General features: G+C 41.1%; 1 protein-coding gene across 1 annotated transcript; it reads right to left on the reverse strand.

Annotated features, from left to right (window-relative positions):
* Window positions 1-1461: 1461 nt before the first annotated feature.
* On the reverse strand, window positions 1462-27997 carry LOC137870596 (mitochondrial intermediate peptidase-like). The gene is made up of 19 exons (XM_068708002.1): window positions 27619-27997; window positions 27294-27467; window positions 27071-27159; window positions 26790-26876; window positions 26590-26653; window positions 26301-26483; window positions 25702-25858; window positions 24721-24769; window positions 23568-23628; window positions 23299-23351; window positions 21192-21345; window positions 20915-20992; window positions 19991-20198; window positions 19127-19236; window positions 18818-18892; window positions 18212-18328; window positions 14285-14406; window positions 12950-13023; window positions 1462-2148 (listed from the first exon to the last, which is right to left on the reverse strand). Exons 1-19 carry the CDS (start codon window positions 27763-27765, stop codon window positions 2048-2050), a joined length of 2103 nt encoding a protein of 700 aa, XP_068564103.1. The 5' UTR covers window positions 27766-27997; the 3' UTR covers window positions 1462-2047.

Raw genomic sequence — 27997 nt, forward strand, 5'->3', positions numbered from 1 at the left:
ATAGCATGTCATAAAAAAGTTATAAAAAAGTCAAAGTATAGCATGTCATAAAAAAGTTATAAAAAAGTCAAAGTATAGCATGTCATAAAAAAGTTAATAAAAAGTCATAGTATAGCATGTCGTAAAAAGGTTATAAAAAAGTCATAGTATAGCAAGTCGAAAAAAGTCATAGTATAGTATTTCATAAAGAGGTTATAAGTCATAGTATATCATGTCATAAAAAAGTTATAAAAAAAGTCATAGTATAGCATGTTGAAAAAAGTAATAAAAAAGCCATGCTATTGTTTAAATCACTTCATGACATTTTTTTTAAGACATGACTATACTTTGAGTTGGTTCACTATTTTAAAGTGTTCTTTACGTCATACCATACCATGACATTTTGTACATACTGTGGCTTTAAGAGCAGCTGGTCAAAGAAACAAGAGATACCACAACTTCTTTGATGTAGACAAGACTGTCCTGCTTTCAGTCTTCCCCTGGTCGGCTCTAGATAGATTTGTTACTAATCACTGTGTGTCTGTGATCCTCTTCCTGCTCTCTTTCCAGGATGACATGGATTTCTTTGGCTTGTGTTTCACCCTTGAACCACCCTGGACTCAACAAGAGCAGTTGCCAGATCCCCTATCAGACTGCTTACTCCCCCCCCCCCAGCAGCAGTCATTCTGAAGTGTGAACGCCTCTTTGAAATGTCGCTGAACTCAGAGGGTCCAATATGTGCACAGATGCAAAAACAAAAGCACTGCAGAGGAAAAGCAAAGCGTGAGGGCAAAGGGACACACACACACACACACACACACACACACACACACACACACACACACACACACACACACACACACACACACACACACAGCCTTGAGAATGTCTTTCATATTTACATGTAGGAGAACATGAACTGTACCACTGACTGAACAGGTGGTGTTATGAAGCTTTTGTGTGTAAAAGTAACAAAGTGTGTTATAGATATTGTGAAATATTATCAAAATTTTAGTAACTGACAATATGTTTGCTTTACTGGAACAAGTTTACATACTCAGGAATATATTTTCTCAGTTCTTGAATGAATTCATAAAATCAAGTGATTCAGCGATGCTCTTTTATCTGCAGTTTAGTTTAAGCTCCACAAACACTGAATCTGTCTCTAACCCCAAACTGACATAATCCTGATGACATCACAAAGTGGTTCTCTTGAGGTCAGAGAGAGAAATTAACCAAACACTCATCCTCCTCTTCCTCCTCCTCAAAACTCCTGACAGACAAAGCAGATGGAGCGGTATTAATGTGAAGTCTAAACAATGACCACATGACAGGAAGAACAGATTAAGCATTGCTCCTCACACTGATTTAATCAGGACAATACAACACTCTGCTGGTATGTGAGCTGAAAATGGCAATTCCATGACTAGTATCCCCTCATTAAATAAATAAGTTAAAGGCAGATGAATAATAACCACAAAATTAGGGAACTTAGTGAAATTTATGGCGGTTTGTTACATTACAGAGCACATTTTTTCTGTTCATTTTTTAACAACGCTCAGTGCTACTAAAAGGTGATAAATAGGTACAGTACGTACAAACTCAAGATCGTTGTGTGATATTAAACATACAGTATCTGACCTGGCACAAGTTCCTGCTGAATCTGTTGAAAAGATAATAACGGTGACACAAGTCCAGAGCATTGGGTCTGTGAAATGGGACACGGTTTATTATTATAATAATATTATAATGTTATTATAATATTCAAAAAAATAATATTCAAAAAAATCATCAGGACTTTTTGAATTGAAGACTTGTTTGTTGCAAGTCTTAAATTCTTACCACACTATCTCATATTGACAGCATAATTAACAAAATACATCAAAACAAGTCAATGTGACCAGCATTTTATAAAATGTTAATTCATTTACAGACAAAGTAAAGATGCTTAGTAAGAATGAGCGTGCACCCTGCTGACACGTCTTCCACATCTGTGTGCATCATTAGTGTATCACGTCTTTGCCTCGTAAAAGGTTCAAGTCTGCTTCCATGGCGCCAGAGGCATCTTTCAGCTTTCAGAGTCCATGATGAAGGTTTCAAAGTTCGGGTTGAGCTCAGACACCAACGCATCCACAAAGTCCTCCATGGTGGGCTGTCTCTGCAGCATCCCTGTCACGCAAACACACAAAGCAGCAGGTTTTAGTGTGTGTGTGTGTGTGTGTGTGTGTGTGTGTGTGTGTCTCTAATGCACATCTGTCTCAGGGATGGAAAAAAAACAAAACGTCAATGAACTGGTTTTCTATTTCCAATCATCTCACCTCATTCCGACAGGAAAAGTGCAGCTTACTGGAACATTTAAGCTGAATTTACTGCAGTGGTTTTACAAAAGAGAGCAAAAAAAAAAGAAGCATTTTTAAGAAATCCTTTGAAGGAAGGACTATTTTTATCCCAAATTAAGCTTAAATCGAATTAAGTTCATGGATATGGGCTGCAGCTCCAGAGACTTTTGCTCTAATTCCAGTTCTGCAACGTCATCCTCACAAGTATAATGTATTTTAAAGATGGTTATATTCTTAACATGTGGATCTAGTTATTTGATGTGCAATCAGTGCAAAGTATAATATTAAATCTAATCCTTAAATACAGTATGAAGTACTTTTTGTATTTCTTCTCATGCATTCTCTCTTTACTGAGAAGAAGTGTAAACAGGCACAGAAACTCAAAGGTATCCACACAGCTTGCTTCTCTAACGGGCCTCAGATGGTGATATGATCCAACAGAGAGCATGTCGTAAAACACAGCTATGAAGTTCTCAACATCTTCAATTTCAGTCAAAACCAAAAAGGTATGCTGTACATGTCATAGGGGCGATACTGAGCTCACACACCAACACACACACTCTGGATACACCAGACTATGACTAGCGCTGCAGAGCAAATATGTGTGTGTGTGTGTGTGTGTGTGTGTGTGTGTGTGTGTGTGTGTGTGTGTGTGTGTGTGTGTGTGTGTGTGTGTGTAGCTCCGTGAGCGAGTCCTGGGAATGTCTGTCTGTGTTTTGAGAACCTGTCTGCCAGCTCATGCGTGGAGGACTCCCTCGCTTGCTTTACAATTCAGCTGCACGCCCGCTTTGAAGTCAGTTCATTTCCCCTTGTGTAGCTGCCAATGTAAATAGGCCCTCTCCCCCCCTCCTTCCTGCATGGGTCACCTCCAACACACACACACACACACACTCACTCAAACACAAGCATGTCTGCACAGGCACGCATGAATGGACACGCGGAAGAGTTTTTACACAGCGATCCTTAACACATGGACACACAGCAAGACATGGCTGGTCAACCACACACCCACACCCACCCACCCACCCACACCCACCCACCCACCCACACCCACCCACACCCACACACCCACACACACTGGGGAGTCTACGTTGCTGCCATCCTGAGAGAATCGCCTTGTATAAGAGCACCAGAGAAGGGATTGTCATCTCCTCTTACCCACCGGTCGCTCCCTACCCCTTGGCTACAAGATGATACCAGCACACAGGGGTACCTAATGCGCCACAACCGCAAAGGACCCTGGGAACAAGGCAGCCACATGAAAGTGATGATTTCTAACCATAAATGACAGTCCTAATTAAAAAGGCTGCAGGAAGTTCTGCTGTATCCACTGCACCTCTTCATAGTACAGTATGCAACAAAACATGTCAGACAAAAAGTCATAGTATAGTATATCATAAAAAAGTCATAGTATAGTATATCATAGCATAGCAAGTAATGTAATACTGCCTAGTGGAGTTGCAGTTTACATCAATGTCTGTTCAAAATGCCACCACTTCATCATTTTATCCTTTTAGACATTTGTGTGATATTGTCACAATTAGCATCTCAATATATGAATTATGGCCAAATCACAGTGAACTTTGACCACCAAATTCTTATCAGTTCATCCGTGTGTCCCGGTGGACGTCTTTGCCAAATTTGAAGAAATTCCCTCCAGGTGTGAGATATGGCGTTCACATGGAAGAGCAGGATGGACGGACAACCAGGAAACATAATGCCTCCAGCACACAACTGTTTTATTATATAGTATACAATGAATGTCATAGTATCGTATCCAACAAACAATATCTAGTATAGTGTGCCATGGAAACGTCATAATGTATAATATAGCATGCCATGAAAAGTCATAGTACAGTATGTCATAATTGTGTAAACAAATTTCCATCAAAACTGTATATAAAAAGTCACAATAAAGTACGCCATAAAAATGTTCATAGATAAAGAAATGTCATAAAAATGTCAACGTATTGTATGCAATAACATTGTCATAAATAATTGTTTAGAATGTAAAAAATAAATAAATAAAATTATATATATATATATATATATATATATATATATATATATATATATATATATATATATATATATATATATATATATATATATATATATATTTGATGGTATAGAATACCATGAAAATGTCATTACAAGTCAAAGTATAGTACGTCATAAAAATATATATATTTTTTTAATAACTTTAAGTATAGTATGTCATAAAAAATGCTAAAATTAAAGATGCTTAAACACTGAGGGGAACTGCTGAGTCAGGTGATAATTTCTCACGAGTGATCCTTTCACATCACAAAAAAGAAAAAAAATGATAGAGCAGCTTTAATCTAAAAGATTTTGTGATCAGTTTTATGTTTGGTCAAGATTGAGAGAATAATCACATGTCGAGGAGATTACTAATCCTTGCATGAATGTCAGTAAACTCCACACAAGAGGTCAGAGGTCAGTCACAGAACAGCTTAGAAGACAGAATGGTACTCTTCTCCACAGTCACTACAGCAGCTTTTAACACAAACACAACTATGAATCAACTACACACATGTTGTGACACAACACTCCTTTACTTGGTTGAGCTCTACAGCGTGTGAGCAGACAGAGCTGTGGGCTCGGCTGCTGATCTGAACTCGTCTGCAGCATCACCGGCACTTTCTCTAACAGATGTCATTTCCTGACTGCGAGCTCCAGTTTACTGTGTTTAACAAGCGACGTGAACATGACAGCAGTGATGAGAGAGAGAGGGGAGGATGAGGAGAGAGAGAGAAAGTTAGATGTGCAAAGGGAGGCGTGATCATGAAAGAGGTTAGTCAGGTAAACAATAGCTCCCTCGCCAGCTTCTCATCACCAACAGCTGCGGGTGTCAGCGGCAGTAGATGAAGAGAGGCGCAACAATGAGCCGTGAGGAGTGAGTCTGTTCTCAGCCCACATCCCTGGCAGAGTTTGAGAGGAATGCACAGATAAACCTCAAAGTCATAACAACACTGTGGAGGAGCATCTGACGTGAGAAGCGGCTTTTATAGATACACACAAGGAGGTGGGGCCCGAGTCAGACATAACACACCGACAGGCTGTAAACAGGTGAGCACTGAAGTAAATGGAGGCGCCACAGAGGTTAATGGTGGAGCTGTGGAGAAAACTACAAGACGGTTTCTCACCCTTATGTGACTTAAGGCTCACTTCTGATTTATATATATATATATATAAAAATCCACACACCACCTTCCCAAATAAATGAGAAAAAAAGTGGAAAAAATATACTATTTATGTTGGTCATTATAGCTGGAAGACTTGCAGCTATAATGACCAACATAAATATTCTGCTTTTGTTAGCACAGGTTCGTCTCCTACTTCACCTTTAGTTTTTAAAACCCGATCCATTTTGTGCTAGCTACCAGCACATTCAGATATTAAACTAGCTTTGTAAATTATAAAAAAAACTTTTTTTGGAATTTAATCAAACCATTTAGTACCAGTGAGAAAAGCTGAACTACGGTATAAATCACAGCGATGTGTGGTTAAAAACCCAGACAGTGGATTGTTATGGACTGTATTACACACTTTTTTCATTTCCATTTAAAAACTCTCAAATGTCATCGATATTCATCCAAAGAAATTGTTGGTTTTATATTTCCAGGTCTTGAGATTTCTGCCTAAGCCCCAATTTGACTTGCTGTTCTCATATCATTGAAAAACGACATAAAATAATTCAACAGCAATGTGTTTTGTTTTTGTCCCAACACACTGGATTATCCACAGACCTCACTGGAACTACTTCAGTGAGAAGTACTTCCAGTCACTTCTAGTTTACAACAGCAGTACCTCTGAACAGATACTGTACGAGTTGACAGCCTTACAGTGGGCAGACCTCGAAAACTCACTCTTGGCGACGCACCGAGGAAACGCAGAGCCAAACCAAACATAGGCTTTGCTTTGTGTCCATTGTTGGGAGAGCCTTAGGACAGAGGCTTTGCCTTGTGAGTCATCTCGTATTTAAGAGTTTCCATTTCCATTCATAATGGCACTGACACGGCCATTGAGGACCCGGGCTTCTACCCATTACAGTCATCTCAGGGCCGGGAGCGTTAGCCAACTTGGCCAGCAGAGTTTGGGCAGGTGTTAAAAGACACACACAAAAAAAAAAAAAGTGTTAAAAAAAACAAAAACAGGATCTTTCTTAACAACTGTATCCCTGCTTTGCAGATTGGCCACTGAGCAGCCCCGCTGGAGCTGTTGGCGGTTGAGTACCTCGCTCAAGAGTACTTGTTGGGAAGCAAAGTGCAGCACTCGCTCTCTACTCCCGCCCGATCTTCCTGAGCTGGTGTGGGAAGGTTCAAATCACAGACCCTCTGCTTTGGCTCAACGTTCACCGCCTCTTCTAGTCTGAAATAGCTTTTCTCTCGATACAGAGCAGAGAGATTCTTTCCACTGAGAAACAGAAGATCATTTTATATCGGACGTGTGTTTAAGCGTAGCACTTGGCTTTTTTCCGCTAATGCCACCTACTTTAATAACAAAATGACTGAACATGGACGTTTTAGTGAATATTTAAATCCGTTACCGTTTCCTCCCTCTGATCCTGAAGCTGCAACTTGCCCTAATATCTTTCTACACTTACACTTCAAAGTTAAATATCTTGCCAGTAAACAGAGCTTTATCTCTCACAAGAGAACATACACAGAATAATCTTTCTACTTAAAAGGGTGGTGGGCGATGGCTATCAGTCAGATGAAGACCTATGTGGCTGGCTAACAGCTCTGAGCCTCGGTAATGACGGCTCTGGGGACAAGAACTCAGTAGAAATGTTTCAGAATTGTTGCCCAGCCTGCAGCTACTGCTGGATGAAATTATCAAACATCTGAGTTACCGCCCAGTTTTTTTTGTTTTTTTTTCTGAAAATGGGGGTAAAGTGTCTGCTGAGATACATTCTTCTAAGAACAGATTCACAAAACAGTAAAGACATTTTTTGGGGGAAATCTTGAACATGGGGTTGAAGGTTTGGCTCATTAGTCAAACAGGCATGTTCAGAGTAAACAACAACCTCTGGAGTAGTGCAGCTTTTCTACAAAAACAAATATATTTATTTATTGGCCCTGAAAGTACGTGTGGTAAGCACTTTCATACTGTTAGTGCACCAATAGCAGAATGCAGCTGTTCTGCTATTAGAGCACTAATCAGCATGGTTGGGAAGTGTCTTTAACCAATCAGAGGGCTGAGCTGAAACTGGCTGTTTTATAAGAGCCATTGATCCCGGTCTCTTGGGCTTGGCTGTGTTCAGTTCTTTCAGGGTTTAATTGGTTGCTTTTATAGGCCAATTAAAACCACTTGCAGGGGAGCAGCAGTACGCCACATTTGTGCATTTAAAAAAAAGGGAACAAACTGCAGAGTGCAATAACTTGAGCCTCTGTAGCATCACGTTCCATGTATGCGTATGAAAAAAATACTGGTACAACGACTAGCGCGCAGAGCTTTCAGTCACTTTAAGAGTTGATCACACGTTTCAAAACGTGTTTCTGGCCGCCTCAGAAGCCGTTCAGCTGCTGCTTGTAACCATTTGAAACATGTCGAGGTGTGAAAAGCAGTTACTTCAGTCAAACCTGGAGGCAAACTTTGGCTCACTGCCTCTGTAATTACTCCTTTGAAGTTCAGGAAGCTTTTTCTACAAACAGCACTTAAGACAGGCCCAGAAAGTAAGCGAGACAAGGGTGATGACAAACGCTGCACAGGGAGGCTCTTTGTTGAGTAAGTGCCTTCACAAAAGAAAACCCTGCAATGGTATTGAGGATAAACCGTACAAAACTCAGTACACCAGCCCATTAACGTGGGAAAATTAATCTGAGACAAAATGCTAAATCTGATTATTGCAGCTGAGAAACGCAAGTACCTGAGATCTTTATGCAAACATTACATTACAGTCATTTAGCATTCAGCCAAAGCGACTTACAATTCAGATTTTATTATATTTCTACACCGGGAGCAATTTTTGGGGATATGTGTCTTGCTCAAGGACACATGGACATGCAACTAGCGGAGCCGGGGATCGAACCACCCTGCTCTCCACTTAGCCACAGTCGCCCAAACGGATGATTTTTAGCCATGCTAAATATTGACATTCATGTTCCCCAGAGGACGAATCCTACCGACTCAGGTGATACCCTTAAATTCCCTCTACTCCCACCAAGAGGTTCACATTTGTAGTTTTAAGTAACATATTTCAACAACTTTTGGATTCATAGATTGAAATGTGGTTCAGATATTCATGTTCTCCTCCGACTCTTCATCAAGCGCCATCATCAGGTCAAAACTTGAATTTGTCCAATTCTTTAATTTATGACTAAATACCTGCAAAACTAAAGGACATTCCCATCAGCCGCAGGTGTACTTAGTTTAGCGTGTTAGCATTCTGACATTTGCAAAAACAAAGTCAACATGGTAAATATCGTACCTGCTAAACATCAGCTTGTTTGCATTGTAATTGTGAGCATGTTAGCATTTAGCTCGAAGCGCTGCATATGGCAAAGAACAGTCTCCCAGAGCTGCTAAATCTCAAAACTATTTCTGCAAATGTCAAAATTATTTTAAAAATCATCCTTTTGGTGAGATTTCCATCACACAAAAGCTACGCCAGCTTTCTGTGTGAATAAACCTGTACCCACCCTCTGTCTGAAAAGCTCTGTTTCAGCGCTCGCCTCTTTAAGCCTCCGTCATTAAAAAGCCACGTTTGCTCTGATTGGCATGCGAGAAAAATATGATGAATCACTGCAAAGGTAGTTCTCAAGCCGTGGGCTGTATATTCTAATGAGCCTGCATGTGACAGATACAGGAAGCCAACAGAAAAAAAAACCTGACTGGGTTGTCTTATTTCACAATTTGTGGGTTGGAAGAGTCTTTCATGATATGTCGCCTTTAAAACTTGTATTACTATTTTCTTCACAGCGCTGAAGCCATCAAAAGGCAAAGTCACAATCGGTAAATCACGGCGGAGACACTTCCCTCTAAACCTGCGCTGGATGGAGCACTGAGGATCATTTTCATCACAAATCATGTCCGCTTTTATGTAAGGGCTATAAATTAGGAATTTTGCAGCTTCACATCTTAGCTGTGAAGTTTCTCTCCTCTGGTTCAGGCCGAACTATACATCATTGTCACAAAAGTGCTGTGGGACTGTGCAGACCACCGTGCTCTTGGTTTTTTTTTTTTATTAGCGACTGTGCAAGCGGTCATATGAACTATTCAGCCACGCTGCCCTCAGACAAAGACCTCAGCTACTGAGCCGTAGTAGATCCATTTTCTGAGCTCGGCGGTCGGGGCTATGGGAACAGTCTGGGCCATGAAAGCCCTCTCTGTGGCAGCAGCCGAGGTTCAGTTCAGTCAGTCGATCACCTTTCACTCTCTCGCCTTGTTCTTCCCTCTTACTCTCACTTTTTCTCTGACTCATTTCACTCGGTTCTTGCGCCGCCGCTCTGGGTTTAATGCCCGGGTTTACGTTTCAACACTGGTCTTTCCTGGGAAACATCCAGCGGTGGGGAGGGAGCCAAGCAGATAAAGACTGGCCTCTGATCAGCCTCGCCGGGTTCTGCTCCGGTTCCCCGTGTGCCCCCCCCGTCCACCACCTCGATGAAGGGGATCGCAGCGAAATGTTACACACCTCTTTGTTTGAAAGAAGCATGTGTAAACGGTCGGATCTGGAGTCTGCGTCCTTCTTCTAGTCTTCTGGCCTAAATAGTGCGTTTGATATAAAAAGAGCTGTTCTTATTCAAAAGCATTTTCCATTCCCCAATAGGAATTCAAGATGGTTGCTATGAACCTCTCAACCCCACAGTAAAGAGTAGTGAAAAGCTAAATGTTTCAGCACATGCACTGATGTCCTTCTATAAATCTGACTGCGGTTTTCATGATCTCAATGTAAATTATGCGGACATATGTAGCCATCAAAATGGCGAGGCGGCTGAATGAGTCTTTTTAAATATGAGGATGTTTTACCTTTGTTTGAGCGTTTCTCCAGACATGGAATAGATATTATGATTTAAAAAACAAAAAGAAAGAAGTGGGTTTCAGATGATTATCATAAATACAGGTGCACAGAATGGACAAAAAATATGTATTATGGAAATTTGCCAAACATGTGAGACTAGAAATGTCATCTAACCATTTCAAGGCTCTTAATTTGATCCATTTTCTGTTGCAAAATGAAATCATTTTGTGTGCGTATTATTCCCCCAAGCAGACATTTTTGCAGAAGGCTTGTACAATGACTTATGGCTGGGAATGACAGCCAGAGGGATCAATATGACCCGGATAACTATTCTGCACACAGGGCCTTGGCCTATAATTAGAAGAGCACCCACTTCAAAGGAAGCCATAAATGCAAATATTGACAGTTCAACAACAGTTAATTGGACAGTAGATCTAATAACAAGGACTTGATCTGTAGGTGGTTGTAATTTCAGAAGCTGGGCGCAGCCCTTAGTTGGAGCTGCCAAAGGGACAATCTGAAGGAGGAGCGAGGAGGTGACCCTGAGGGAGAGATTTACAGTACACTCCCAAATGTCACCTGATATTACTAATCCCTCTCCTCGCTCCTTCTCTGCTGTTGTCCTGTCCAGACATGCCACAGTGACTGCTGAAGTAGGGGAGGAGGAAGTGAAGAGAAACAGGAGGAAGTCGTTTGTTTTGCCCGTCATGTCTATTGGAATAAACTACAGCTTCTGCTGAAATGACATAACCTGATTAACGTCAGTTTGGCGGTTACAAACACAAGTCTGCAGCCATGCTAGCGGCGCTGTGAGGCTGTACACACGCTAACATGTGTGGCTACACACGCTAACATGTGTGGCTACACACGCTAACATGTGTGGCTACAAACAACGTCACAATGATAACATGCCGATGTGTAACAGGGATATAGTTTACCACGATCACCATCTTAGTTTAGCGTGTTAGCATGCTAACATTTGCTACTTAGCGCTAAAACACAAAGTACAGCTGAGACTGATGGGATGCCTTTAGCTTTGCAGGTATTTGATCGCAATCAAAATTATTTGACAAACTGAAATTTTGACTTGGTGATGGAGCTAGTTCAGTGATGAAAATAGACTGTTAAGAATAAAATAAAAAATATGTGGCAGGGGAGGATACCCTCTGACAGAGGACCAGGCTAAGCCCTGAATATCTGTTATGTGTTTATTACATTGGTTGATATGTTAAGAGTACCACCAAAGTTATTCAAATTCAGGGAGGAACAAAAGAATTCACGGCAATCCGTCCAACAGTTGAGAAGTTTCAGTCGGCACCAACTGACTGACAACGCCATCTCTAGAGCCACGCTGCTTGCATGGCTGAAAAATGTTGGTTAAACGCAAAAGTTGAATGTACCGGTCTGTGTTTTAACCCTGCAGAGTCAGCAGTTTTTTTTATGGTTCAAACCCATAATCATCCATGTCTGTATTTCCTGCCTTCTGGATTTTGTCTGTGTGTGTTTTTTTTTTTAAAAAGCAGCATAATGTCTTTGAGCTATGATTTTTTTTTTTGCCTAAGCAGATCATATAACTGACCTCAGAAACAGGTTGGACTGGCATGAATAGCTTGGTTGCCATGATGGTTGCCAGAGGGAGCCGACTTGACAATTTATACCACAGCAGGACTGGCTGTGTCTCTGGGTTGATGTTGTAAACAAAGATCAGAAACATTGGGAGGTGTGTCAGATTGGTAAATAGCTGTCATTGTGGGAGCTCAAGCACAGAGTGAGCCAAACCACAGCAGCAGCAGGTGTGAACACCTGAAAAACTACAACCTGCCTAAAGGACTCACAGCTGCTTCTGTTGGATGACAAACTCAAGCTACGATGCCCCTCAGGTGATGTTTAATACCCTCTTTACTGGTGAGGTTTACGGACTGTAATGGACACCAAGTACTCTTGTCAATCTTACTTAATATATAAATACATATTTGCCCTCGTTGATATTGATAATCCTTCGTGGGAGAAATTGGGTTCACAGATGTCTCATGGTACTCGAATATATAACAATGTTTACTGTTTTCATGTATCGTTTTTTATCTATTTATCAAGTAATTTCTTTATTTTTTCTTCCTCTATAATATTTTATAACCCTTTTACACATTTGAAAAATAACTGGTAAACAAAAAAAAAAGTTACTTTTATTATCTAACTTTTTACGTGTTTCCCACTGACGCAAATTCTAACTAGTAATCAGTGTGTTGTCTTTCAAGGATGATTTTCTGCCTCACACAACACGATTTAGAGCAGTTGACCCTCCAGGCTGTCAAAAAAAAATCTTTTTAGCCAATGGATTGACACTTTAATTCCTAAACAGAAGGAAACCTGGAGATGAACTCTGGGGAATCTAATGAGCTAAATCTGCCTGGAGAAGAGAAGGCGTCTTGCACGAGGTGGGGACTGTTATCTTAAGGCAATGGGGTCAAAAGATGAGCCAAGAGCCCAAAAATAGTAGGAGAACTGAGGCCTAGAAGTCTGATGTAACCCAAACATGTTCAGATACACTGGTACTAAAATAATGAGCTTTGTTGAATTGTATGGGTAAATATAAAAAGATTCTTTAAACATCTTGGGGGGGGGGGAAGTGTTGGACATGGTAAGTTACCTTCCACCATCAGCATGGGCTCCTTGGCTCCTCCATGGGCGAGCATCTGCCGACGGTAACGCTCACCCATGTCCCTGACAAAGAGAAAGATAAACAGAAGAGAGAAAGAGGGATGAGGTTACAGACACCTGAATTCTGCCGTCAACAACTCCACCACTGCCACTCGGAGCCCCGGGGGCCAAGTCTCCTAAGCTGCCTGTTCACAACACACAGGTGACAGGAAACAGAGATCTGACAACTACAGGTGGAACTAAAACTATCTCAGAGGGAAAGGGAAGACAGGAAGACGGAGAGACAGCAAAGGAAAAGAAAAGAGAGAGACGCTGCGGGGCTCCACTCGATGGAGAGACGGTGGAGGGTTCGTTTTTCAAACAAAGCGTTTGTGCTTTGTCCAGAGGCAACCACTTCTGTGAATTACATCAGAAACCTGCAAAGTCGGTGTGAGTTTCATATTAACGTCATGTTCACTGTCAGACGACGGAGACTTTAGCGGTATACGGGGGGAGGCGGCCTGTCAGAAGGCATTCGTCTCAGCGCTTCAAACGCTTTTACATCACTTGTGCGCCTCTCTCACCATGAACACCAGGTAACGAGTGACTCAAAAGAGAGTGAAGATTCAGGGTTGATCAAAACTTACCTGTGTGGAAACTGAAGTAGAGCTGAACTGTAAAAGACACCTCATTTACGCAAAAGTAACTAAAGAGTCCCTCATTAGTCTTTACTGCAGAGTGTCACTTCTTTAGCTGTGGAGGGAACTCTGCATTAAAGAGGAGGGTCTCCTGATAAAAAGGTAAACGGTGGGGCACACTTGCTATTCGCCATCTTAAGCAGGAAATGAATAATATTTAAATCTGCACATATGCTTTAGTCTAACTTCACTATTCTGTATCAAAGTAGCAACATGGAGCCTAAATGTATTGACTGTTTTCTTTCTATTCTCCACCATCTGTGCTTCCACTTTGGGGAAGTGGAGTTTGGCGAGTCAGTGCCAATGCTGAATCACTGTTTAGGATTTTATTGTTAAACTTTGGTTTCGCTTGTACATTTTAGTTTAGTACTGAGCCTTTCTATTGCAAAAATAGTCTCCATGCTTTTTATATTTCCTTACCAGGAGAATCAGTTGTAATTCATTAAAAGAAGTTGACTCAAACTTCCCAAAATCTCAGGTAATGAACTAGTTCCCTCCCATACAAAAGTGTTTAGATAGCAAATCCCAATTTGAGCTCCTCTCATGCAAAAAGTCGAGGATATTCACATTCTTGTTCGAGGGAAGTTTCCGCACGCTTAATTTTATATTTTGTTATTGAATGTTTTAACCATGAGCAGCTGTCTCACCTATTTAAAGGGTCCTGAACGAAGCACTGTTTCCACACCATTGAGGCCACGGCGCGGGACATGAGGTAGGAGTAGTACTTGGCCCCGTAGCCAATCAGGTGGCTGAATCTCAGCTGCCACGCCTGTGGAGGAAATTTAAATTTAAAAAAAAAAAAAAAATGTAGCCACAACATTATCACCTTCACAGACAGGGCATCTTAAAAACAATCTGCACGTTAACAGGTTCTACTTGTACCAGACTGGATGTGATAGCAGACCTCTGACCGTATTAAAGTGTGATCAGTGTGTGTGTGTGTGTGTGTGTGTGTGTGTGGTGAGGGAGCAGTGTGGAAGAGGACGACATCACAGCCGTAAAAAGGCTTAAAATGTTTCTGCTCGTAAAAAAAAAAAAAAACGGTTGAGAGAAGCTGTTTCATGACCGCAGCTAACTATCCCAGTAAAACAAGAATATTAACTACAGCTGAGACTTCAATGGGGGATAAAAACATCTCCGTACACTGACATTGAAAAACAAAACACCGTACTTAGCTTTGGCACTACAACTAAATTGAATCCTACAACTACTAAATGTCTGCTGACAAATACGTCAAACACTCGTTTCATCTTTTAAGCCGCCTCCATCGTCTTTATTGATGCCATTATATTGTTGGCATAAATACACCTTTTCCTCCAACAAACCTCTAAAACAAAACATTAAATCATAACCTGACAACTCCTTCTTTAAAAATGTCAAAACATGTAAATTCCTAAATGGTAGAAACCCCCCTTCTCCTCTCTTCTCTTCTGCTCTCGCCAGGTTGCCTGAGGTGTGTGTGTGGTGTGGTGTGTGTGTGTGTGTGTGTGTGTGTGTGTGTGTGTGTGTGTGTGGGGGGGGGGGGGGGGGGGGGCCTCCACATATCTATAAAAGACAAGCCTTTTTTATGATCTCTGCAAACGGGGACTCTGGGGGAATTCGGCTGGCAAACACTCAAACATTCAGCCATTTAGAAAAGACATAGTTAACAGAATCATAACAGACTGCAGACGCCTCCCTCCACCACTTTAAACATGTTTATGATTTATACTCAAACGGCACGAGGAAATGATTGTCTAATGCAAAGGATGTAGACAACTTAAGTACAGAGTTTGTACACAAATACGTGCCAGAGACAATCCTGGTATATTTGATTGACTTTGGTAATTAAAGTGACTAAAAATCACCGCATCCCAAAACCTAACATTTTAATGAGAATGCCTTGAGGCCTATTCATAATTTCTGCAACGGCAATGTGTCCGCGCAATGTGCAGCACGACACTGTACGCATAGAAAGCGTGCCGACTGCGCATGCTCCAGTCTCGTCCCACACTCTGGTCCAGTTGGTTTGGAAGAGAGGTCGTGTGAGGAGACCCACATTCATTGAGTTTGTCTTTAAAGGAGTACAATAAGAGAACCAAGCAGCGTTGAGCTCCTGGCACACAAACGCTATGGTGCAATACCAAAACCAAAACACTGAGCTGAAAGAAGCTAAACATCTGAGGGGAACAGCAGAGTCGGGTTATAATTCTCTGTCATCAGTACGAGCAAATCTTTTCAACTTACACGTGATCCATCGTTAATATAAAGATAATAACACAACAGCCTCATTGAGATCTAATTTCCAAGGGAGACCTGAGTTCATACTTTATAAGGCATTGTATATTTATAATATTAATACATTATAAAGAATTAATTAAAAAGTCTGTTTCATCCGTTTTTAATTATACCGGCTTTATTATTCTGATAAAAAATGTATTAACCTTCCGTTTATAAAGCAGTTTAAAGTCATTGGAGTGAAACAAGGACTAAATTAAAATATCGCAAAATGGAAAACTAAAACAAAAGCCACCTGCCAGAAAACAACTAACTTGAAATCCTGTATATTACTTTCATGTTACATAAATACCTTCAAACTTATGTCACTGGATCAAAGTGTAATAAACTTTAAAGACAGCTGGGCGATCCAACAGCGTTAGAAATGATTAAGCTTGAAAGCGTGGACATGAGGAGCTGCTCTGGGCTGCGGTGACTTTAATAAGAGTGAAACTCTCTCCTGAGGGACGCTCTGACTCTGAGAAAAACCGCGGGCAAGCTAACGCTAAAGTCTGCTGTGTCAGCTGAACGCAGCAGTGCCTTCAGTCATGTAAATTAGAACACTGACAAAGAAAATGTGCATCAATTATTCTGATTCATGAAAGCAACATTAATAACTATTCATATTGGACTTTTTGGTGCTCAAGTTTTAAATCTAGCCTTTCATTCGGAGACTCTTTGGCTTCACTGCATGTCCTCTGGTTTGTGGCCGCTCGGATTCTGGAAACAAATAAAAAGCTATTGAAGAGCTGTTTGGTGTCTTTGACAAGACGCTTTAAACACTTCAAACGTGCAACATAAATTATTTTCAGACTTCCTTTCTGTTTCCAAACCCCATTGCCTCACATCCTATGATCAATGTCAACTTTCGTGCGAGAGTGCAAGTGGACGACACGTCAGCGAGATATCCTTTTGATCCCGACGTTCAAAAAGGAGACAAAGTCAGCGCAGGCTTTTAACTCCGTTCCCCTTGTAAGTGAGATAAAAGACACGTTTTGTTCTGTCTAAACTCAACTCGTGGTGCATTCACAGTTCTACAGGAGAGTGTGCATTAAAAACACTGCTCATTAAAAGGGGGGAGATCATGAAGTATTCAAGCCAAGAATAGCAGATTAAAAAAATGTCAACACAGCGAGCAGAACATCTTGCTTTCTGCCATTTATTTCCAAATATTATCTTCGGCTCAAGGGTGAGCATGTGGTCTGTGTTACTAACAGCTGATCCCCTCTCTCTCTCTCTCTCTCTCTCTCTCTCTCTGCACACAGTGGGAAATGATAGCCCTGCTCTATAAACTATACACATGTCAGCATCACCCTAATGTTTATAATCTGCGCTCTCCGTAACCTATTAGCCACTCAAAAGTTCACTTTGCTGTGGAAACTTTTCCTGAGCCGTGTTTCCATGAGGACCGGTGAGGAGAGAGAGAGAGAGAGAGAAACAGAGGCACATTTTTAAAAAGAAACAAGCTTAAGTAGAGTCTGTCACTGAAGGGTCTAAACAAATCTGTTTTCACTTGCTCTGATCCAACGATGATCCAATACAAGAAACATAAAGCGCCGCAATCATCCTTCAGTTTCTGCCGAGTTCAAATGAGGAAAAACGATCCTGCTGTGGTCGGCTGTGCACACGGGGGCGAAGTGTCTGTTAGATCTTTCAGTATGGTTTGAGAAGTTGAAGAGACTATATGACATAAACCACAACCTCTGGAGAAAGGGAGCTATAAAGCAGGACACGAGCAGAAGAGTGGGAGGCCTCTTGAGAAACGCTCTGACGTTTGGGAGAATATACAGAAGTTCTGTAATCTCTATTCCTGATGGCACCCCACATAATTACAGCCCAGAGTAAATGTTTTATGAAGGCCATTCCTGGCTAAATTATGACTTCTTCCCCCCTTTGCCTCACCCACTCGCCCACAGCTGCAGAAGTGGGGGAAATAGAGAGCATTTTTCATTAAAGGACCGGGAGGAAGAGTTTCAAATATTTCCCCCAGGGAGAGCTCATTCAGAGTTTACCTCCGCTTTGTTATTTTAGCAGGGCTTCAAAAAAAAAAAAAAAGAGGCTTTAATCCCTTAAACACTGCTGTGCCTTGGTAAAAAATATAAAAACCAGGGAGAAAGGGAAGAGAAGGAGTAGAAAGCTAAAAGGACTCCTCGTTCAAGTTTGTGTTGTTTCTGTTCCCTAAAGAGAGGAGAGTCTTTAGGGAACCAAGCACAGAACTATCCCCAAATGATCAAACTCTAAAGACTGTAATCGATCTAAAGACACGGTATTAAAGAGAGAAGCTACTCAGAAGAAGTCAAAGACAGCTGGAGATGTACCGTATTGGCCGTATAAGGCAAGCCGTAGAACTTCTGCTGCATCTCCTCCAGGATCTCTGTGGTGGTCTGGTTCTGAGGCTGGCTGTGGTAGATCTGGTCCAAGACTGCATAGAAAATCTGCAAAAAGAATTCAGTTTCTACTAAATCAGTCCTGCTAAGACAATAAATACAGCTTTCCATAGAAATAGGGACAAACAAATATGTTTTTAAACTTTCTATATTAACCATCAATAACAATATTAAAGTAGTTTAAGTGGAATCCATGTTCGTTAAAAGACAAACCAGCAGCCTTCAACAAGGAAAACTAAGGTAATGTGGTTTAATAATTAAATATCAAACTATGTGTCGGTTTAATGATACAAAGTCGAAAAAACAAGCTTGTGCCTTTCAACCACAAGATGCTGTTAAATGTTTATGACGAGCCACATTAAAAACGGACCGGAGGCTTTTGTACTTGATGGGTTGTTGATCACGCAGCATGCAGTCTTTGTTCTTGTAAAAGTGAAACAGACTTTTAGGTATAATTGTAAGTGATGCGTGTGTGTGTGTGTGTGTGTGTGTGTGTGTGTGTGTGTGTGTGTGTGCGTGTGAGGCTGGTCATTATACCTGCAGCTGGGTGTCTGCGGCTCCGCACACCTTCTTTGACTCACACAGGCGAGCCACCATACTCTGAGGGAGAGGCTGAGTAGACGATGACACAGACGGGAAAAACCAGACAGTAAGACATCATTTCATCCTCGGCCATCTTTTTAGTCACGATAACTGCCGATGTCACTCAATCTTTATAAATAATGCCACAGCTAAAAGCTGACAAATTAAGCTGTTAATATTCGTATAATCCTGATGTATTTGAAAATATCTTGAGTAATATTTCAGTGGTTCGAGATGATCGTTATTCTGAAGGTTTCGCTGTACCTGTCCAGTTTCATAATGGCGTGCAAACTGGCTGATGACTCTGTAGTCAGTGGCGAAGTACTCCATGAGGATGGACGGGACCTCAGCGAAGTCGGTCGCACATCTGGTTCCTGGAGGAGAGGATGTCAGAGTTCAGATACAAGAACCCAAAAACGAAAAGGAGGTCTGACCAAATCACTCCAGGATCGACCTGACACCCAAAAGCATCGTGCTCAGTACTGTACGTCATTTTAACCATCAACAGAAGTTTAAACAGAATATGAAGTACAACATCTGATACAAAAAGAGATTTAGAAGTAAAAGAAGATAGGATTAAAGTTACAGGTGATGTGACTGCCGTGAGCTTTCAGACACAATAGTAATTAAAGTAGCATGTCTAAACAGCTGTAAACATGGCGTCCATCAACACAACCGCCTGAAGTCGAGTTCATGGATACTGTTATTAGTGTAAAATAAATAGTTTTGGGATCTTGAATTACTGGAGAAGACAGCCATGAGCTTTAACTGACAAGAGAGACTGTATTGAATGACAGCTTTACTTGCCAAACAATCTAAAGCTCTCCTCTGGGCTCACTCTGTCACATCTACCCTCCATTTCTAACTCGCCACACTGTTATGAATAACTTAGAGCTCCATATGTTACAACACAATTCCTGTTTTTGACATTTGAGAACTGCGTAGCCGTAATTTTAAGATACACAGCTCATAAAATGTCAAATCCTCTGCCAGGTACACAGTTTGAATAACACATGTGTGCAATCCTCATATATCTTTGTCTCACATGGTCATTTATAATTTCTACGTAGATGTACATTTTATAAAGAAGTTTGGATGTTGCACACGGTTTCAGTGCTCACAGCTCACCCGTCACATGCTGGTAGCGGGTGCGTCCCAGCATGGAGTGCATGGCGTGTCCCATCTCATGGAAGAGGTTCTCCATCATGCCGGGGGTGAGCAGGGTGGGGGCTCTCTTGGTCGGGTGGGGCAGACTCAACATCAGCACCACGACTGGGAGCTGGTACTGACCCGTTTCCGGGCACCGGCGGCCGCCACGGATGGTGAAGTGACAGTCCTGGGAGGAGGAGGAGGAGGAAGGGGAGATTGATCATAAAACCCCCCAAAAACAAACATATTTTATCACTGATTTAATTAAGAAAATAATACAAGAGTATGTCACATATAATAACATAATATATTGCGTCTCGGCAGATTCTACTACACTGTTTAATGGCAGTGTGATCAACGGATTGGCAGGATAAAAAAATATTTTTTAAATCAACTAATTAGTCTTTAACAATCCATTTAAATTATTTGACTATCAATATGTATTCAGTTATATTTCTGTCCTATAACCTTATACATTGTGAACGGGGGTGACCATGGATAAGTGGAGAGCAGGGCTGCCTTTCAATCAGAGGGTCGGCGGTTCGATCCCTGGCGACTGCTCTACTAGTCTCATGTCAGTGTGTCCTTGAGCAAGACGCTTAACCCCAAAATTGCTCCCGTAGCGGCGTCTACGGTGTGTAGATAGATACTGAATTGTAAGTCGCTTTGGATAAAAGCGTCTGCTAAATGACTGTAATGTAATGTAATGTACTACATCTTGTCAGTTTCAAGGTTCCACACTGCATTACGTCTGTGAGAAGAGCTTTTATTCTGTTAATGCCGATAAAGAATATTTGATCTGAAAGCTGAATTAAAAAGTAAAAAGTAAAAAAAAGGAGGCCTATCTCCCGAGGAGAAACGATCAACAACCTGTAAAGACATTGTAGATGTGTGTATGCACACCTGATGAGGTTTATCCTGCCGGTGGAAAAAGTCACAGTAGATATATCCCAATAATCCCTCTGTCTCATGTACCACAGCCTGGGAACACACACACATAAAGACATATTAAAACACAGTATTGAAACACGTTGATCTTTCAAATACACACCTTTTCTACCACATAGTAGAACGCTTTGTTTTAAAACGAGACATAGAACAGACTTCAAACAACATTTTAGAAGGAGGCATTGATCCAACACAATCACAGACATCTTCTTGCTCTATTAGTCAGATTTACCAGTTTGCGGACGTCCTCGCTCCAGACCTCTCCAGCACTGGCGTGTTCGGACATTAGGGACACGCCGTACAGCTGAGAGAAGAGGTTGTTCAAACCCTCCATACAGGCGCCCAGAGACAAGTATGGACTGTACAGACTGGGCTCTATGTTGTACCTGCCATGAGCAAAACAAACCAGAACGAACGGATTTTAAATCAAAAAGACTTATGACTCAAGTTTACTCTGTGGATGGAAGTGTCGGACTATTTAAAAACACAACCAGATAGAGTATAAATGTCCCAAACACCACTCAGCCCTAATGCACACACACCTAATTAAAAAGAACAAGACAGATAAAAGAATGACAACGACCATCATTTCTCCTTGCAGGCTGAGCAAGGCTGGCTAAAACTCGGCCGACCATTCCACATTTGTGATATCAACCGGTAGGACAAAGAAACCGTCGCGAGGAGAGGGCCCCCCATGTTTAAAAAGGATGCATTCATGCTGCTGTAAACGCTCGTTTAGCTTCAGCACCACATCTAGTGTATGATCAGTGATGACTAACAGGCTGCGGCTCCGTTTACCACACAAACACAATCTGGACCTCGTTTCAATGCGGTCTGAACACTGATGGACCAGCAGAGATAAAGAGAAAATGATTGAGTGAGCGATGGGGAGAAAAAGCATGAGAGAGACTGACGAGTGTAAAATTGTGCGAGGCAGAAAACAGAAGCAGCTCAGAGGGGAAACCGCTCTTTAATGCAATCCTGAATTTCTTTAGGAATGTTGAGCAGAGCCCAAAACCACCAACAGGAGAAGATTAGAAATGAAGGGCGGCATGAAGGAGAGGAGAACAAGTGAGCAGATCCACTCCTCAGAAGATCTGGGAACAGTCACCAGCACACGGATACGCAGACGATTTGTTGGCCGCTTAAATCCAAAGGACACATGAGGGATCCATAACGTCTGCAATAAAGATCTAAAACTTCTCCGGAACGTTTGGCCTGTCATGTTATTGGTCTCTGGAGACTGCTGGGAGGGAAACATGCAGTTCATTAAGGACAGAGATATCTGTTCAAGTTGGAGACACTCAATGGCAGTATGGCATCTTAGATTTGTAAGATTGAGTTGCTGAATGCTAAAGATGATCACTGTTTAAATGAGTTTGAAATGACGTCCCCGGGACCTCTGCTGCATTTTGTTCCCCATCCCTCTTCCTCATATCTCTGTTCTGGATCTCTCTAATAAAAAAAGGCATAAAATCAAGTGTTTCAGTAACAAGATCAGAACTATTACAACATAAAAGCAGCTGTTGGTAACGGCTGCAACTAACGCTTTTGTATTCTGATCCAGATGTGTTCCATTCTTTCCTCGTGTCCAGAGAACAGTCAAACACGAAAACACCTTCTTTCATTTACAAAGTTATGAAACAGCAACTTCTATTTAGGGGAGCGGGAAACCGTGAATGTTTGGCTTTAATAAATGACGAAATGATTAATTGTACCGTTTCAGAACCATCGTCAGTCACTGCAGATGTTCAACATTGACATTATAAACTCCCTCAGATCAACTAGTTTGTGCTGCTGGAGAACACAGTGCTCTCTGAATACAACTGTTTAGTTTGTCACATTATTATGCAAACATTATTGAGAAATAGACACACAACAAATACATGTTTTAAGGCCAAATAAATACATGCTATTTCTATTTACTAATTACCATTACTGTAACTTCTACATGGAACAAGTTTCTTCAAAAAGAGAAATCTCACAATAATCACATTTGGTGCATTAGTTATAAAATAAAAAAACAAGAATAACACTGGGATTCAGGGCCTAAACATAAAATCCCCTAAATGCCACAGCTACAAACACTAAAAAAAGAAAACCGACAGGCTAAAGAGGGAGATTATACCAGATATTATTGTCCTGGATTAGAAAGGACAACTCCCATACTTCTCTCCTAACACCTTTTATAACATCTGACACCCGAGGATGAGCTGAGACCCAATAACAGCTCACACCTCGGTGTAATATGGAATTACAAACATCTCAAAGATACCGATCAAGATGACTTTATCAAATGACAGCAGGCTGAAAAAGAAGTTTCATAAGATAGTAGTCACCTTTCGGCACGCAACACTCCACTGAGGTACGGATGGTCCCATGGCATGAGCTCCTATGAAACAACAGCAGCAGGATTTTATTTACATGCGATATCAAATCACACTAACAATAAACTACACTGAATTATAGTGAATCTAAAATAGAAAGAAAATGCTTTAAACTATTGGGCAAATAATACTGATTAAGCTAAATGTGTAATATTTGCAAGAAAATATCCTCATATGTGAAGAATATGTTGCGCAAAAAAAGAAAAAGAAAAATCACTCACAGAATTTCGAGGGTTGAGTTTTTTCTTCATGTTCCTCATCATCGTAAAGTCTTTGGCTGTTCTGTGAGATCAAAAAGAGAAACAAGTTATGAGCTCATTGCCTTGAGGCAGTCATTCCAGTCTTTACCTATGTATCTCTGTTTAGGGTCAAAGGGGGGGGGGGGGGGAGGGGGGGAGAGAGAAAAACCTATCCCAGCATGCATTTGGCTGAAGGCAGGGGAACACCCTGGACCGGCTGCCGGGCCAACGTGCTCACATTCGTACCTGTGGGTAATTTAGAGTCTCAGGTGCACCTGACTTGCATATTTCTGTGTTGTTGAGGATTACGGATGCCGGCTCAGGGAATGTGACACAGAGGGAGTCCGCGCAAAACACTTTCTTTAAAAAAAAACTATTAAACGGAGGGTGTGAGCGGCAATGAAAGGAGGCACTAAAACTGGCTCACAGAAACAAAACAAAGCGTGAGCTGTAGCACTTAGTACCAAAGCTGCCAATTTGCAGATAAAACTTTAAAAGGTAACAACTTCCGCACCGAACATTCTGCTTCCTCACCCATCAAACCACAAACTCAGCATCGTCAGACACTCCGGGCTCAAAGCAAGTTAACGTACAAGACCTGGCTGATGTATTTTACAGTCCTTAGCTAATGTTTTTAAAAGGTTACAAACCCACAAAAGACAAACACATGTACTGGAACATGTGCAGTGAAGATGCAGACAGCCCATACAGAGAAGCCCGACTCCAACCCAGCAGAGTGAGTAGATCAGCAAGGAAAGCTGAGGAGATGTTGAAGGTGCAAAACAAATAGTCATCCTATCAGTCATTTGGTCGAAGTCAACTAAAATGTCTTTAGTTTAATAGTCGTTTTATTTGGTTTTATGGACGACAGCTGTTAGAGAGACGAGAGAGAGAGACAGAGCACATGGTAAAGCTTTCACAGCCTGGAAGGCCCAGGTGAACCAGACCTAGCTGTCGACCCTCAGGCCAACAACTCATAGTTAACTATAAAGGGAAGCATTGATTAAACAGTCCTGAATGACAACAGTCTTTATAGATATACAATATATAAAATAAAGATCGGGTCGTGATGTCACAGAATACTGAGCTTTACATTTTTTCCACATCTTTGACAAACACTTTGAGTAGACGGTACCTGTCTGACAGCTTGTCCGTTAACAAATGAAGAAAGCTCATCACCGCCTCTACAAGCAGAGAGAAAAGTGAAGTTGCAGCATGTTAAAATATCTAAAACTAGTTGCCAAACGCACTATAAGAGCAACTTAGAGTAATCATTTCTGTAGCTTGTTATAAACCTTATCAAACGACTGTATTACTATTACCAATTACTCTATATAGCGAATGCTGAAATATGAATTGAAACCATACAGTTGCAGCACTGATGATAATATACATCATCTATATATATATACCGTATTTTCCGCACTATAAGGCGCACCGGATTATAAGGTGCACCTTCAATGAATGGCCTATTTTAGAACTGTTTTTATATATAGGGCGCACCGGATTATAAGGCGCATAGAATAGAGTAGGAGTAAGCACAGTACCGGTGTTTACCGCTATTACTTCTGCGACGCCCCTGACTACGGTAGCCGTAATGCTGCAAGCGGTGCGGCTTTGTAGTTTACCAGTCGTACTGAAACATTTTGACAGAGCGCCGTGTACAACCAGTATGGATCAACCAATTAACCAATTGATCCATATATAAGGCGCTCCGGATTACAAGGCGCACTGTCGTTTTTGAGAAAATTAAAGGCTTTTAAGTGCGCCTTATAGTGCGGAAAATACGGTGTATATATATATATCTATATATAGATATATTATAGATATATAGATATATATCTATATATATATATATATATATATATATAGATATAGATATATATATCTATATATATAGATATATATATCTATATATCTATATATATAGATATATAGATATATATATCTATATATATAGATATATATATCTATATCTATAGATATAGATATAGATATATATATATATATATCTATATATATATATCTATATATATATATATATATATATATATATATATATATATATATATCAATAATAATCTATAGTGATGCTGAAGTAACAAGACTTATCCACCTGGTGTCTTGGCCATGGTTCCCTTCAGGGCTCTGTGTCCGTAGGACTCGTAGCCCACCAGTTTGGCCAGTTTGTATCTGCATTTCAGCAGCTCTTCCAGACACTCCATCAAATCTGCGTTTGGATAAAGGTAAATCCTGTAGGCTATTTCTCGCACCTGCAAGAGGAAGAGAGAATAAAGAGCAAAATTCATGACACAACATGATATTAAGAGGTCATATCAACAAAGAAGAAGACGAATGCAATCTGCTTATTCAGAGTTACAGATGAGAGATCTTTGGATGGTCATGTGTAGACAATAATTATTGTCACTTCATAACATAAATATTGAAATCTTTAAATTTAAAGTTAGTAACTTTAGACAATTTTATAGGCACCTCCGGCAAATGCTGAAAGGAGGGAGGAGCCAATATCTAATTAACAAATGCTTTCAAACTTTCCTTTTTGTGTTGCGAAAGCTTTAACTTTATCATGAATCAGGAAAGTATTGGCTACCATAATTTTCAAAATTCCCTTAATCTAATATACAGCAACAGTGCCACCTGCTGAGCAAAAGAGAGAAACGTTTTGTGGTGACCCGGAGCTAATGAAGCACACACCAAGTCATCGGGGGAGTCTGCGTGTAATCCCCCAACTTGGATGAAGCTCCCTTCGTCCGCAAAGTGCAGGTGTAGATGCTCGGGAATCGCAGACCTCGCAATTCTGTTCGGCAGGTGAGAACCGACCAGAAACTCGTTGTTTAGATCCAACAGCTTCACGTGGAGGGCGACGGCCTCTTTCCTCTGCAGAGGATAAAAGAACCAAGTTCAGTCAAATACACTGCATAAAAGGAGAAACACGTTGTCTTTACACATTATTGATTACTTGTCTATATTATGACCACCTCACCAGTTTGTCATCCAGATGAATTCCACTGATTTCAAAGTCAAACAGGAACAGCTCTGCCACTCGTCTAGAAAAGGCAGAAATAAATCAATAACTTACCATCATACAGGAGGATATTATCACGAGACATTGATGTCATTATGGGAAGAGATAAACAACAAATCATACATCCAAATACTAAATAAGATGATGGTAAAAATGACCTCGTATCAGCATCCAGCTGAGCCACAATGTCCGGTTTGTCCAGCAATATTTTTAGGCTCTTGCAAAGCTCAACATTGGTGTTCAGCCTGAAACACACAACCAGCGAACATGAACATCTATTGAGTACTGAAGATCTGTCTCAACTGAAGCTGTTTAATGTCTTTTAACGACCAGCGTTATCTTACTGTTGTACAAGTTGATCATAGATCATAAGCTAGATGTGCTTCGGTGCCTATTTGTAGTGTGCAGATCTTTGTTAAAGTGCCACTCCACAACTTACTTCTCCACAACCGTGCCGATCTCTATGCAGGCCTTCTCTGCAGCCTCGCGAAACGCTGGATCTGGATGTGCCACTTTGACAAAGTCTGCCTGTAGTAGCAAGAAAAATGACAGTTGGCTTACAACTCTTCAGATAACACAATTAAGCAGATGATGCACAATACATGAGTCGTCACTAGCAGCACAGTTTGAGAAGTGTGCATTTTTGGGGTGTTTGAACTCACCAGATCAGCCACTTTACACAAACCATCTGAGAGTTGGTCAAAAGACTCGACTGTCTCAACCCCTGGAGAACAAGAACAGGCGTTTTCCACCAGACGCTCCGTGTTCTTCAGAGCTCTGTCTGTGGCAGCCTGGAAGCCAGCAGGACAGCTCAGCTCTGGCACCCCAAACAAACCCTGCAAGCAGGAGGTCAAAGAAAGACACACACACATACACAGGGAATGTCATGACTGATGCAGGCTCTATTTACATTCTTTCAGTAAAGCTGCATGCACTCATTGTAAAGGTGTTGTAACTTAGCAGACATATTTAAAGACAAATACAAACCACGTTTTTCTCGAACAAGTTCTGTCGTTTGTGATGTTTGGCGTTGAAAGCAGCTCCAACAGGAGACCACGTTGTGACATTTCTCCGAACGTGCGTCCATAAGTTGCGGTGCTTCACAACGTAAAGTAACCTTTTACACGCAGACATCTTGTACTATATCTGCTCTTTCCTGGTGATGTCTACTGACAGTGGCTGACAGAGGACATGCTAAACTTTAGCGTCAATGTGAGCCTGTTTCCAAAAGCCGGAAATGTACAACTAATGTAAAGAACGTTAATATATTCAAACTGTTCTCTTTAATTTAAGCCTAACTGAACTGTTGTTATATGTTAAGAGTCGTACCTGTCAAGCCAACAAATACTCACATGTTAGCTCAATG

This window comes from Cebidichthys violaceus, unplaced genomic scaffold (assembly GCF_023349555.1).
Source record: "Cebidichthys violaceus isolate CVI_PGR_0920_01 unplaced genomic scaffold, fCebVio1.0.p SCAF_1, whole genome shotgun sequence".
NCBI classification, from domain to species: domain Eukaryota; kingdom Metazoa; phylum Chordata; class Actinopteri; order Perciformes; family Stichaeidae; genus Cebidichthys; species Cebidichthys violaceus.

Excerpts from the sequence above, each read along its gene's own strand:
- LOC137870596 (XM_068708002.1), bottom strand. The coding sequence starts at position 27,765 with ATGTCTGCGTGTAAAAGGTTACTTTACGTTGTGAAGCACCGCAACTTA. Across the intron at positions 24,770-25,701 it reads AACCATGGCCAAGACACCAG|AGGCGGTGATGAGCTTTCTT; the intron begins GTGGATAAGTCT and ends CTCTGCTTGTAG. Across the intron at positions 23,629-24,720 it reads ACGGACAAGCTGTCAGACAG|AACAGCCAAAGACTTTACGA; the intron begins GTACCGTCTACT and ends TTGATCTCACAG.